The 10996-nt window shown below is 56.3% G+C and overlaps 3 protein-coding genes across 4 annotated transcripts in view; 1 reads left to right on the top strand and 2 right to left on the bottom strand.

Annotated features, from left to right (window-relative positions):
- Positions 1–10948, bottom strand: part of EXD3 (exonuclease 3'-5' domain containing 3) — a 75880-nt gene extending 64932 nt beyond the window's left edge. The window contains exons 1-2 of one of the 2 annotated variants that reach the window (XM_039220757.1): positions 10230–10356; positions 8355–8699 (exon numbers count right to left, since the gene is read on the bottom strand). The gene's annotated coding sequence lies outside the window, so the exon portion shown is untranslated. Of the gene's footprint in view, positions 1–8354; positions 8700–10229; positions 10357–10861 lie in introns of those variants that run through there. The other variant, XM_039220758.1, reaches the window with a different exon arrangement.
- LOC120222798 (tigger transposable element-derived protein 1-like) lies at positions 3787–5445 on the bottom strand. Its single transcript, XM_039220780.1, has one exon. The coding sequence runs from the start codon at positions 5443–5445 to the stop codon at positions 3787–3789; it is 1659 nt and encodes a 552-aa protein (XP_039076711.1).
- Positions 5537–10927, top strand: LOC120222799 (collagen alpha-1(I) chain-like). The gene is made up of 4 exons (XM_039220781.1): positions 5537–5582; positions 6270–6430; positions 9502–9705; positions 10186–10927. Exons 1-4 carry the CDS (start codon positions 5537–5539, stop codon positions 10906–10908), a joined length of 1134 nt encoding a protein of 377 aa, XP_039076712.1. The 3' UTR covers positions 10909–10927.
- Positions 10949–10996: the final 48 nt, after the last annotated feature.

Genomic DNA, 10996 nt, shown 5'->3' on the forward strand with positions numbered 1-10996 from the left:
CTTTAGCCACCCCTTTATCTACCACCTCAGCAGGAGGGACCCAGCCAAGGACAAACTGCCGGCACCCTGAGCCCCCCTTTCCTCCAAGGGGCTTCCATTCCAAGCAGTGCCTGGCGACCTTCTCCTTTTTCTCTGTAAAGTAACCTTCCTCTCCTTTGTTGTCCAGACTTGCCTGTGGCTTTGCCATGGCTTACTCGTCCCGCGTCGCGGAGCCTCTGCCATTCCCGGGTTAGCGCGTTTTGCTGGTAAAACAACTGGCTGGCTAACTGCCAGGGTCAACACAAGCCCTGCCCGGCGTTTGTGTAGGTTTGGGATGCTCCAGGGCGCACTGACCAAGCTGCCCCTCAACCAGGCCCTGGCCACCCCACCAGCGGTGTCGCCTCCTCTAGACGGAGCCCCCTGGCAGCCCGCACAGTGCAGGCCGGGGTCCCGGCCCAGCTGCGCAGTGAAGTGGGCAGCCTGGGGCAAGCGAGGGCACGGGAGCCACAGGGCGAGGGCTGCGGACACACGCGCAGCCCTGGCTGTGACCTGGCTGTCCCATCCCCTCTGCAGGAGGGACAGCAGCACAGGGCCCTGGCTTGCTCTGAGATGGGCCGGGAGGCACATTCTTCCCGCTGGCAGTCTCTCTGCATAGAGGCCGCGTGCGTGGGAGGAGCACAGCAGCCGAGCCTGCGGCCTGGCTGGAAGCCCAGGGGACCAGGCTCCTGGCCGGGACAGGACAGCGTGGGGCAGACGCTTCATGGTGTCTCCTGACCTAAAGCTGGTCTGCAAATAACCCAGAAAGGTGGAAATTAAAGGAAAAGGGCAGAAGTTACAAGAACCCGCAAGAAGCTACATTACTGACTGAGGGTCCAATGGAGCTGCCTGGGACGCAGGCTTGAGCTTTTTGCCTGTCGGTCCATCCATCCCTGGAGAACAAGGCCAGGGTGCTTCCTGTGGCCGCAGCACAGTTTTCTCCACACTGCAGTCACCGAAGTGACCTTTAACTAGATCACCCAAAGCATTCCTGTGTGGGCACCAGGTCATGCTTCCATCAGCACTTTCCTATAATGCTTTCTGCAAATAGGGGGGTGCGAGCCGTGTGACCCCCTCTCCAGGTGAGCCCCGAGCCCTTCATCACGGGACTGGCTGAGGACGATGAGGGGGTGGCTATGGAGCTGCCAGCCTCACTGCCTGGTGTGCCAGAGCCCCCGATTCCCCCGGGGCCGCCCACACAGCGCCCAGCCCTCCACGCCGTGCCCAGCCTCCCTAGGCCCCGTGGAGGGCAGCCGCCTCCCATGTTGCCCATAAGACGTGCGGCAGGAATGCCACGGAGGCTGCTCAGAGGGTCATCAGCTGGCACCGGGCTGGGAGCCCCCGAAGCCGTCACCCCCATGGGGGGGCCCTTGGGGCCCGGAGTCCCTGTCCCCGCCCCCAGCCCAGCACTGGTCCGCACCCTCCCACCAGCCAACAGGTCAGCCACGCCCTACTCTTCAGCAAAATGTACCTGGGATAAAAGCAGAAACTGTCTCAGTACTGACCTTTTACATCGATTACAGGTGGGCGCGGCGATATTCAGGGAATACTGGAGCTGGAAAATGAAAGCTGACTTCATCTCCTGGGGCGCCTGGGTAGCTCAGGTGGCTAAGTGTCCGCCTCCAGCTCAGGTCATGACCTCACGGTTCACGGGTTCAAGTCCCACATCAGTGCACAGAGCCCACTTCGGATCCTCTGCCCTCCCTTCTCTGTCTCTCCTGCACTCATGCTTTCTCGAAAATAAACATTTAGAAAAATTAACTTGCCTCCCTTTTTTTAACGTTAACATAAGCTCTATGCCCAACAAGGGGCTTGAACTCTTGAGATCAAGAGATGCGTCCTCTACCAACTGAGCCAGCCAGGCTCCCCGTACTAGAAAATTTAAAAGCACATGTGTGGTTCACATATTTCCACTGGGCACGCTGGGCCTTGGTTGGAAAAGCAGCCAGCCAGACAATGGGGGCCCTGGAGGTGCCCGGGCGCCTCCCCAGCAGAGATGGGATGTCTGGGCCCACAGGCACCACTCTGCACAACGGCATCAGAGAGTCACCCTGCTGTCCCCCCCCAAATGTGGGGAGGCTGGGGTCACCACCCCAGACACATTTGGGTGTGCAGCCTGGACCCTGAAAACGGGCCACTCGGGTCTCTCTGGTTAAATGAGAATACTAATTTGAAAGCTGTTCCAATTCGTTTTCAAACGGAATCAAACAAATGTCTGGGCACACAGCTCAGTGATTTTTAAAAAAAAGTTTTATTGATATAATACGTGTACTATACAATCTCCCCCTTTAAAGTGCACAGCTTGGTATTTTGGTACATGTAGGTGTGAGAAACCACCACCGCTACCTACTGGCGGTACATTTTCATCACGTGATCTGCTAGCCCTCGTTCCCCACGGGGCCTCTCTGGCAGCCACAAACCCACTTTCTGTCTCCTGGGACCCGCCTGTTGTAGATGCCCACAGAAATGGGATCGCATGACACGTGGCCTTTCGTGTCTGGCTCCTGTCACCTAGCGCGCTGTCTCCAAGGTCCGTTCGTGCTGCAGCGCTGCTGGTGCTTTCCCTGTCCGTGGCCGAGCCACATCCCACGGTACGATGGGTCACACTCCTCTGCCAATGGACACGCGGGTCACTTCCACCTTGTGGCTGCTGTGGACATTCGTGCACGGGTGTTTCACGTGGCGGCATGCTGTCATTTGTCCAGGAGTGGCGCTGCTGGGCTGAGGGGCGGCCAGACTGCTTCCCGCCACACACAAGGAGGGGCCCAGGTTCTGAACATCCTTGCCAACACTTGGTGGTGCCTGTTTTATTTTGTCCATCCTGCTGGGAGTGACTTTTAACTTACTGGTTTAACTCAGGAGCTGTTCCTTTCTTTAAAAAGTAAGATTACCAATTTGAAACACATGAAAGTAACTTTCCAGAGCTACTATGAGGGGCATGGATAGAACCGCTGGTGTGTGCTTCTCTGGGGCCGCCGCGGGGGCCGCTCACACCGTTGTTTCTGGGCCGGTGCCTTTCTGCACGCTCACCACCGTGCGCACACTGTCACGGGTCACGCCGGTGAGCCGAACTGGGTTCAGGCCTGCGTCTGCAGCTCGGAGCCAGCGCCTCCGGAGTCCAGGCTGGGGGCCTCACGAGGAGAGGCTCTTCAGGGACCCTTTCCCAAGGGGCGCAGGCCACTGCCGGGCCCAGGGGAGGGGGGCCCCACAGTTGAGCTGGGCTTTCCAGCTCCACGCCTGCTCTGTGAGGGCCTCCTAATATCCAACAATGGGGCAGAAGTGCTATGAATGATGAATGGCTACTTAAAAAGGACAGTTTACAAAAACATTTAATGTCATGGAACAAAAGTCCTCACAACACGGCCTAGCGCTGTACCTGAGCGCATCCACACTACAGCGCACACTGCGGGGACAGCCCGGCCTTGCCAGCACGAGACAGAGCACGGGCCTGAAGGACACGCAGGCCCTGGGAGGGTGTCGCCTGCCACGTCTCTGTACAGGAACGCCTTGGTTTGCGAGCATGATTTGTTCCGGAAACATGCTTGTCATCCAAAGCACTTGTATATCAAAGCGAATTTCCCCATAAGAATAACGGAAATTCAGATGATTCGTTCCACCACCCAAAAATATTCATATAAAATGATCACAATACTGTAATCTAACATAAAATAATAAAGAAAATGCCAAATATAAAGGAAAATAAACAAATTAACCTGCACTTACCTTTGAAAACCTTTGTGGCTGGTGTGAGGGAGACAAGAGAGAGGAGGGTTACTGGGTAGGACGACGTTCACGGTCACTGACGGAATCACTGCTCTCTGTTGCCTGCGTGGAATCGTTTGCTTTTCGTGCAACTTTAACAGGGAACCTATCCGGTGACACTTGCTTTTGCCTCCGTTGGAGGATTTCGCGGAAATGGGACATTGCGTTGTCGTTAAACAGATTCATCGCCCACACTGCTACAGCCTTATTCGGGTGGTGCTTTGCTACAAATTTTTGCACTGTTTCCCACATTTTACACATCTCCCTAATCTCATTTGGATCCGGGGATTCCTCCGCCTTCTCCTCCTCCTCCTCTGCAGACGAGATCTCTTCCATAACCTGTTCTTGCTCATGATGCAGATCCATCGGTTCGTCGGTGGTCGGCTCCTGGCCAAGCTCCTCCACCAGCTCCTGAATGTCGTCCTCACGCACCCCCAGTCCCACGGTCTTCCCCAAGGACACAGTTTCATCGACAACTGGTGGCTGCTGTTCACGAGCGAGCCCCTCTAAGTCACACCCAAGAACGCAATCGGGCCACAGTTTTCTCCAAGCAGAATTGAGGGTTCTCTTGGTGACCCCGTCCCAGGCTTTATCGATGATCTTGAGGCAGTTCACGATGTGGAAATGATTTTTCCAAAACTCTCGGAGGGTAAGGTTTGTTCCTTCGGTCACCTCGAAGCATCGCTGAAATAGTGCTTTGGTGTAGAGCTTTTTAAAGTTCGAAATGACCTGCTGATCCATGGGCTGGAGGATCGGAGTGGTGTTGGGAGGAAGGAACTTGACCTTAATGAACTTGAACTCCTCCAGTAAGTCGTCCTCAAAGCCTGGAGGATGAGCAGGGGCATTACCCAAAACCAGCAAGGCTCTGAGCGGCAGACTCTTCTCCAAAAGGTATCTCCTCACTGCAGGGCCGAAGACCTCGTTGATCCACTCAACGAACAGGATGCGAGTGACCCACGCCCTGCTGTTGGACCTCCACAGAACATTTAACTGGCTCTTCTGCACCTTGCATTTCTTGAAGGCTCGTGGATTCTCGGAATGATACACGAGCAGGGGCTTGACTTTGAAATCCCCGCTTGCATTAGCACAAAACAAGAGGGTGAGACGGTCTTTCATGGGCTTGTGACCAGGCATTGCGTTCTCTTCTTCTGTAACGTAGGTCCTCTTTGGCATCTCTTTCCAAAAAAGCCCCGTCTCATCGCAATTAAAAACTTGTTCCGGCAGGTAACACTCAGAAGCCAAGAGCTTCTGGAACTCGGTAGCGAACGCTTCAGCGGCCTTAGCGTCCGAACTTGGAGCCTCTCTGTGCCTCACAACACTACGGATGCCACTTCTCCTCTTAAAGTTATCAAACCATCCCCTGCTCGCTTTAAAGCCTTCTTCATTTTCTGTTGACGTACGTGGCAGTTTACTTACGAGGTCGGTGTACAAGGCCTTTGCCTTCTCGCAGATAAAGTTCTCGGTCACAGTGTCACCTGCTAGTCGCTTCTCATTTATCCAAACCAGAAGCAACTTTTCCACATCTTCCAGAACACGTGGGCGTTGCTTTGATATTCTCGTGACTCCTTTTGCTGCATCTAGCCCCCTTATTTCTTCTTTCTTCTTTAATATTGTGCAAATGGTCGATGTTGACTTCTTATAAAATCTTGCAATTTCGGCCACTCTCATCCCTCGTTCGTACTTCTCAATGATTTCCTTCTTAACTTCCACTGTAATCATCTCCTTCTTCTTACCTCCTTTCTTTTCAACCTTTGTCTGCATGGGGGCCATTGCATACGTTTGCACAGATGCTGACTACAGTATTAGTAAGCTGTCATAGACTGTATTTAATGGAACTGGCAATGAGGCAGCAGAGGAAAGGGTCTATAGCTGCAGGCAGCCTGACCTAGAATGAAGCAAAGCATTCCTAAGCTCACTCTTGTATGGGAAAGCAAAGGACTGTCCACAGGTGCTTTGAAGTGACAAAAAATACACAAGTGCCCGTTGTGGGCACCTCCCAATGTTCTGAAAAGTCACTGATTTCTGCCAAACACCACGGCCTGAGACCCAGCATCCAAGCAGGGGAGACAGTGACCCACAATCCCGCAGAGGGAGAGGGAGGGAAGGAGGGGTGGGGGAGAGAGGGAGTGAGAGAGAGGGAGGAGAACCACTGGCTCCGTTGTGACCGTGTGACATTCGGCGTCACGCACCACTCCTACTCCAAGACATCGCTCGCTTATCAAGTTAAAACTTATTAGAAACACTTGCTCGTTTTGTGGAACACGCACAGAACAAGTTACAATCCGAGGATTTACCGTATTTTCTATTTTTAATTTTTTTGTACTTGCTAAATATTCTACAGTGAACACACTCTACTTTGTATTCACACACACACACACAAACACACACACACCATAAATGATAGTTTAGAAGTTAAAATAAACTATGAAGGAATCTTAGCTGCAGGAAGGAGATGGGGCCGCCGTTCGCTACTCCATGAGCCCCCCTGACAGGCCGCAAGGGAGGCGGCCACTTCGCCTGGACACCAGGTGCGCTCCCCACGGCGCCCGCTCTGCCTGATGGCTTTAAGGCCCCATCACCGGGTGTCGGCTGCTGCCAAACAGACGGGCCCAAACTCAGTGCCTTAGAAGGGAAACACGTCCTGTCCTATGAGGTCGGGGGTCAGGAACTTGAAACCGCCTGGCCCAGCGGTCGTGTAGAGCCTCTGGCAGTCGCGGCTAGAACAAGGCAGGGGCTGCGTCGTCTCCAGGCCCAGCCGGGGCCGGGGGCCGCGTCCAGGGCGGAGTGCTCATGTGGGCTGGGAGCACACACCGCGCGTGGCGGAAGCTGCCAGCCAGGTGCCCGTGTGGCGGGGACCCCACAGCCTGCTGGGTCTCTGATGAACACCGCCTGCTCCAATTTCCTGTTTCTTCTCAGGCCAATTCGGATAAGGTGTCGATTTCTTGAGGTCTTCCCGTTAATAATGTGGGGTCAGTGTGGACGTGGCACGTCTGCGGGTCTCTCCTCTCATGAAGCCTGAGCGTCGTTTCACTTCAGATTTTCCTCCATCTTGTCAGGAGTTTATTTCATTGTTTTTTGAAGAACTAACTTTTGGTCTTACTGATTTTATTTTTTTACTTGAGACACTGACTCTAATTTTTTTAGGTTATTTAATTTTAAGTCATCTCTACACCCAACACGCGGCTCAAACCCATAACCCAGAGATACAGAGTCACACGCTCCACTGACTGAGCCAGCGGGGCGCCTGGTCTTACCAATTTTATACTTTCTGATTTACGAAATTAAGCTTTTCTCTTAATTAACTCCCTCTTCTTCCTTTTGGTTTCTTCCCTTTTTTTTGGGGGGGGGGCATGATTTCCTTCCTTTTTGGCTAAATACAGGCCACTTGGATTTGCCTTTTCCTCCTAACAGCCCACAGATGTTCTGGCTCCTTCTGACCTCCAGAGCTGCTGTGCTAGCCTGGCCCCCTCCTCTGTCGCTGCCCTCTGGGACCTCCTCAGACCCGCCCTGCATCCCTGGGATTCAGACTCAGCCCTGCGTGTTTTAAGGTGTCATCCGTTAGCTCATTCACCGACTTCCTGCACCATAAACTCTTTGCTTTCGCACAGGCTGTTTTATCAGTCACGGGGTATAACGTGACCGTGCCAGTCAGCCCAGGGCTCTAGCCTTGCCCCTCTCTCACCACCCCAGCAGACGGCAGCCCAGGCCTCGAGGTGGCTGTGGTGCAGGGGCCCCCACAGCTGTGAGGCGCTCTCCTGTCTGGTCTGACCCAGACACCCACTTTGAAGGGCTGTATGCAGAAATTAGCTCAGAGACCGGTGGCAGCTCATTCTGCGTTTGAAACCACGAGACGAGTGCCTGGCACTGGCTTCGGACTGAGAGAGGAGGGGCGAGCGAGGGCGCACCAGATGCTGCGGCCCAGGACCCCCATCGCCTGGAGGATGAGCCCTGCCCACCACGGGGTCCTGCAGGAGCGTGCTAGAATGCTCCCTGTTCCACAGCCTTGACTCTGAACCTGAAAGGAGATGCATCTTGAGCCGCTTCCTGGTGGGAGGGCCTCTCCGTAGCATGGGGGGTCTTGCCCCCGAGGAGAGCACCCTGCACCTGCCTGAGCTCTGCCTTCCTTGCTCCTCTGGTTTTCCTCCTCAGCATATCCTGGGCAGGGGAGGCTGAGGTCCTCGGCTGAAGCAGTGGGTCTGAGGCTGTGCGTGCCCTGGGGTGGGCGCCTCCGCACTGAACCCCAGGGAAGGCACCCCATGACCCTGAATGACAGACGCAGGCCCAGGAAGGGCCAGGCCTCAGGACACTGATCTCCAACAGCAAGCATTTCAATCACACCAAGACTATTTTTACTTCCTGAGAGAATAATCTTATTTTTATTTCATTTATTCTTGGAAAGTGCCTGTTTTTTAAAGGAAAAAAACCCCCACCAACCCAACTTCTTTGTACTGGGCTAAAACCAATTCCTGCCCATTTCTTTGACATCTGTGCTCCAGAATTAACCACAGACAAGTACTGCATTCCTCTGAAAATAAGTTCCAGCGCTATGCTGACCTCTATCTGAGTCACACGCTTACCTTAGGAAATGGTTCCCTTTTCTGGACTCTTCAAGTGACGCAGGAACCGTGTGATCCACACGACCGTAGCGGGTCCGCCCGAAGAGCTGACAGGGGGTGGCTGGTGGCGGCGGGAGCCTGGATGGCCGCTGCTCTGAGGTCACAGCCACCGCGAGGGTGCTTGGGACCCCTGCAAAGGGCAGCTGCAGATCGGACCTTGGGCCATGGCTGCTCCAGGTGCTGAAGCACCTACTTGGGAACAGATTTTAGCTCAGATGTAAGGAGTTTTCTAAACAACACGTAAGCAGCTGAGTCTCAGGGCTGAAAGAATCTTAGGCTCAGTGATCACTCCAACTTTCAGGGCATCTGTAAAACAGAAATACCTGTAACTGAAACCTTCCTTAAAAATGGTTTCAAATTAAACATTATTTTGAGATACTTGGAGATATACATGCACTTTTGAGAGAAAATAAAGAGACATCTCATACCCCTAATCCTGCTCTCAGGACATTACCAGTCAGAATCACGATGAGGGACTGACAGCGATTCAGTGAAGATACAGAACGTTCCATCCCCTAGGACGCCCCCCCCCCCCCCCGCATTGCCCTTTTATCGCCACCCACACGCCATTAGTCTGTCAGGGGCCCCAGCAACCACTCATCTCTCCGTTTAATTTGTCATTTCTAGAAAGATATACAAATGGAATCAAAGTATGCGATCTTTTCCCGCTCAGCATGCTCCCAAGGCGCCCCCAGCTCTGGGTGCCCACCGCCCATCCCTCGTCCACGTGTGGGCGTGAGTCTGCCTGGCCATTCGCCCACTGGAGGACCGCTGGGCTGTTTCCAGTTTGGGGCTCTATGAACAGAGCTGCAATGAACATTAGTGTTCAGTGACAGGCACAGGGATGGGACCTTTTTCATCTTTTTACAATGGAAACAGAGAAGGTGATAAAAGAGTGGATGCAGCAGGAGCCCTCACGGAAATTCAAACAGCGGGGCCACTGGGGAGCGAGTACACAGAAAGGCCAGGACAGAGCCCAGGGGAGGCGGGAGGAGCAGCCGGGGGGGCCTGGAGGGAGTCAGGTCCCTGACGCCAGGCACTGAGTGGGGAGGACGAGCCACACCCAGGAAGGAGGTTACTAGTGGCCCTGACAGGTCTCCGGGTACAGCGATGGCAGGAAGGCCACCCAGAGCCAGTGTGGGAGCAGCGCGATGGGAAAGGGACACGGTGCGGCCGCCTCCCTCCAGGCCAGCAGGGCGGGGAGGCTCGGCCCCCACTGGGGAGAGAGCAGGTCCTCAGGGACGCAGGTGGCCTCCCAGGCAGTCCTCACCACAGCCCTGACAGGCCAGGCCCCAGCCCTCCCCTTCCTCAGGTAAGGACGTCTGTAGGGTCAGAGCCGGACCAGGGTCACCCAGGGAGGGAGGATGACCAACGTGGGAGGAGTCGGGTCCCTGAGTTACAGCTGCCCTCCCAGTTCTGACAGGCATCCAGCACCCGAGCCTCCTCTGTACCGAGGGGCCAAGGTGTGCTCTCATGTGAATGAAAAGGACAGGGCGGGTCTACAGGAGCACCTCTGGGGGTGTGCGCTGTGACGGCTCATTTTGGGTCAACCTGGCAAAGCCATGGTGTCCACATGTTTGGCCAAACACAGTCACAGGTTGCTGTGAAAGCATTTGTTACACGAAACTAACAGTTACAACAGCAGACGCGCCCTGAAGCAGATGGCCCTCCCCAGCGGGTGGGAGTCCTCCAGTCCGGCCAAGGGGAAGGGAACAAAGACTGAGGTCCCCGGAGGAGGGAAATCTGCCTCCAGACGCCAGCTGCGGCTGAGCTCTTGCCCGGCTCTCCGCAGATTCCGAATTCTACAGCCCCCACAGCGGCTTCAAGCCCACCCACCTCTCCCTGGACACCTGTCGTCCGCGCTCTGGCTGCTTCTCTAACACAGGTGCAAGGGCGGAGGCAGAAGGCCTGCAGCGAGCGGCAGCGGGGCCGCGGGCGCGGCGAGGCTCCCGGCCCTGGCGGCCTCCGCTTCCTAGCGAACGAGGCCGCGCAGGGCACGGAGCAGGGCTCCACGCGGGGTGTGACGCGCTGGCTAGTCCCGCTCGGAGCTCCATCCGGGGAGGGCAGCCGGGGCCGGGACACGGAGCGCGGGGCCGACGGCCCCCAGGAGAGGTGCTGGCACATCACCGCGCCCTGCTTCCCTACGAGTGAGACTCGGGCCTCCTCCACTCTGGGCCTCAGTGTCCCCCCGAGGGTGAGCGCGGGCCGAAGCCGTGGGTTACCCCAGACCGCCGCCCCGGGAACGGCTCTCCCCTCCCCGCGAAGCCGCAGCGACAACGGCTTCGCTCTTCGCAGCCGCGGCCCGCAGGCCGGCGGGGCAGGGGCGACAGCGGAAGGGGACCCCCTCAAGGCCGGCCCGGCCGCCGGCTCGGCCACAGCCCCGCTCGGCCCGGCCCGGCCCTGCCTCCTGGCGCCCCTGCAGACCCCGGGCCCGCCCCACCCCGGCCCGCGCCCCGGCGGCCGCTCACCTGAGCCCGCGGGGTCCGGCGGAACCCTGGCCCGGCCGCGGCGGTAGCGGCAGGCCCGGACGGCTTTCCCCGGAGCACCGAGACCCGCACCGTGCGGGGAGCGACGAGCCTGGTAACGCGAACTTGGGGAACTCC

Source organism: Hyaena hyaena, unplaced genomic scaffold (genome assembly GCF_003009895.1).
Source record: "Hyaena hyaena isolate Hyena2069 unplaced genomic scaffold, ASM300989v1 scaffold_911, whole genome shotgun sequence".
Taxonomy (NCBI): Eukaryota; Metazoa; Chordata; class Mammalia; order Carnivora; family Hyaenidae; genus Hyaena; species Hyaena hyaena.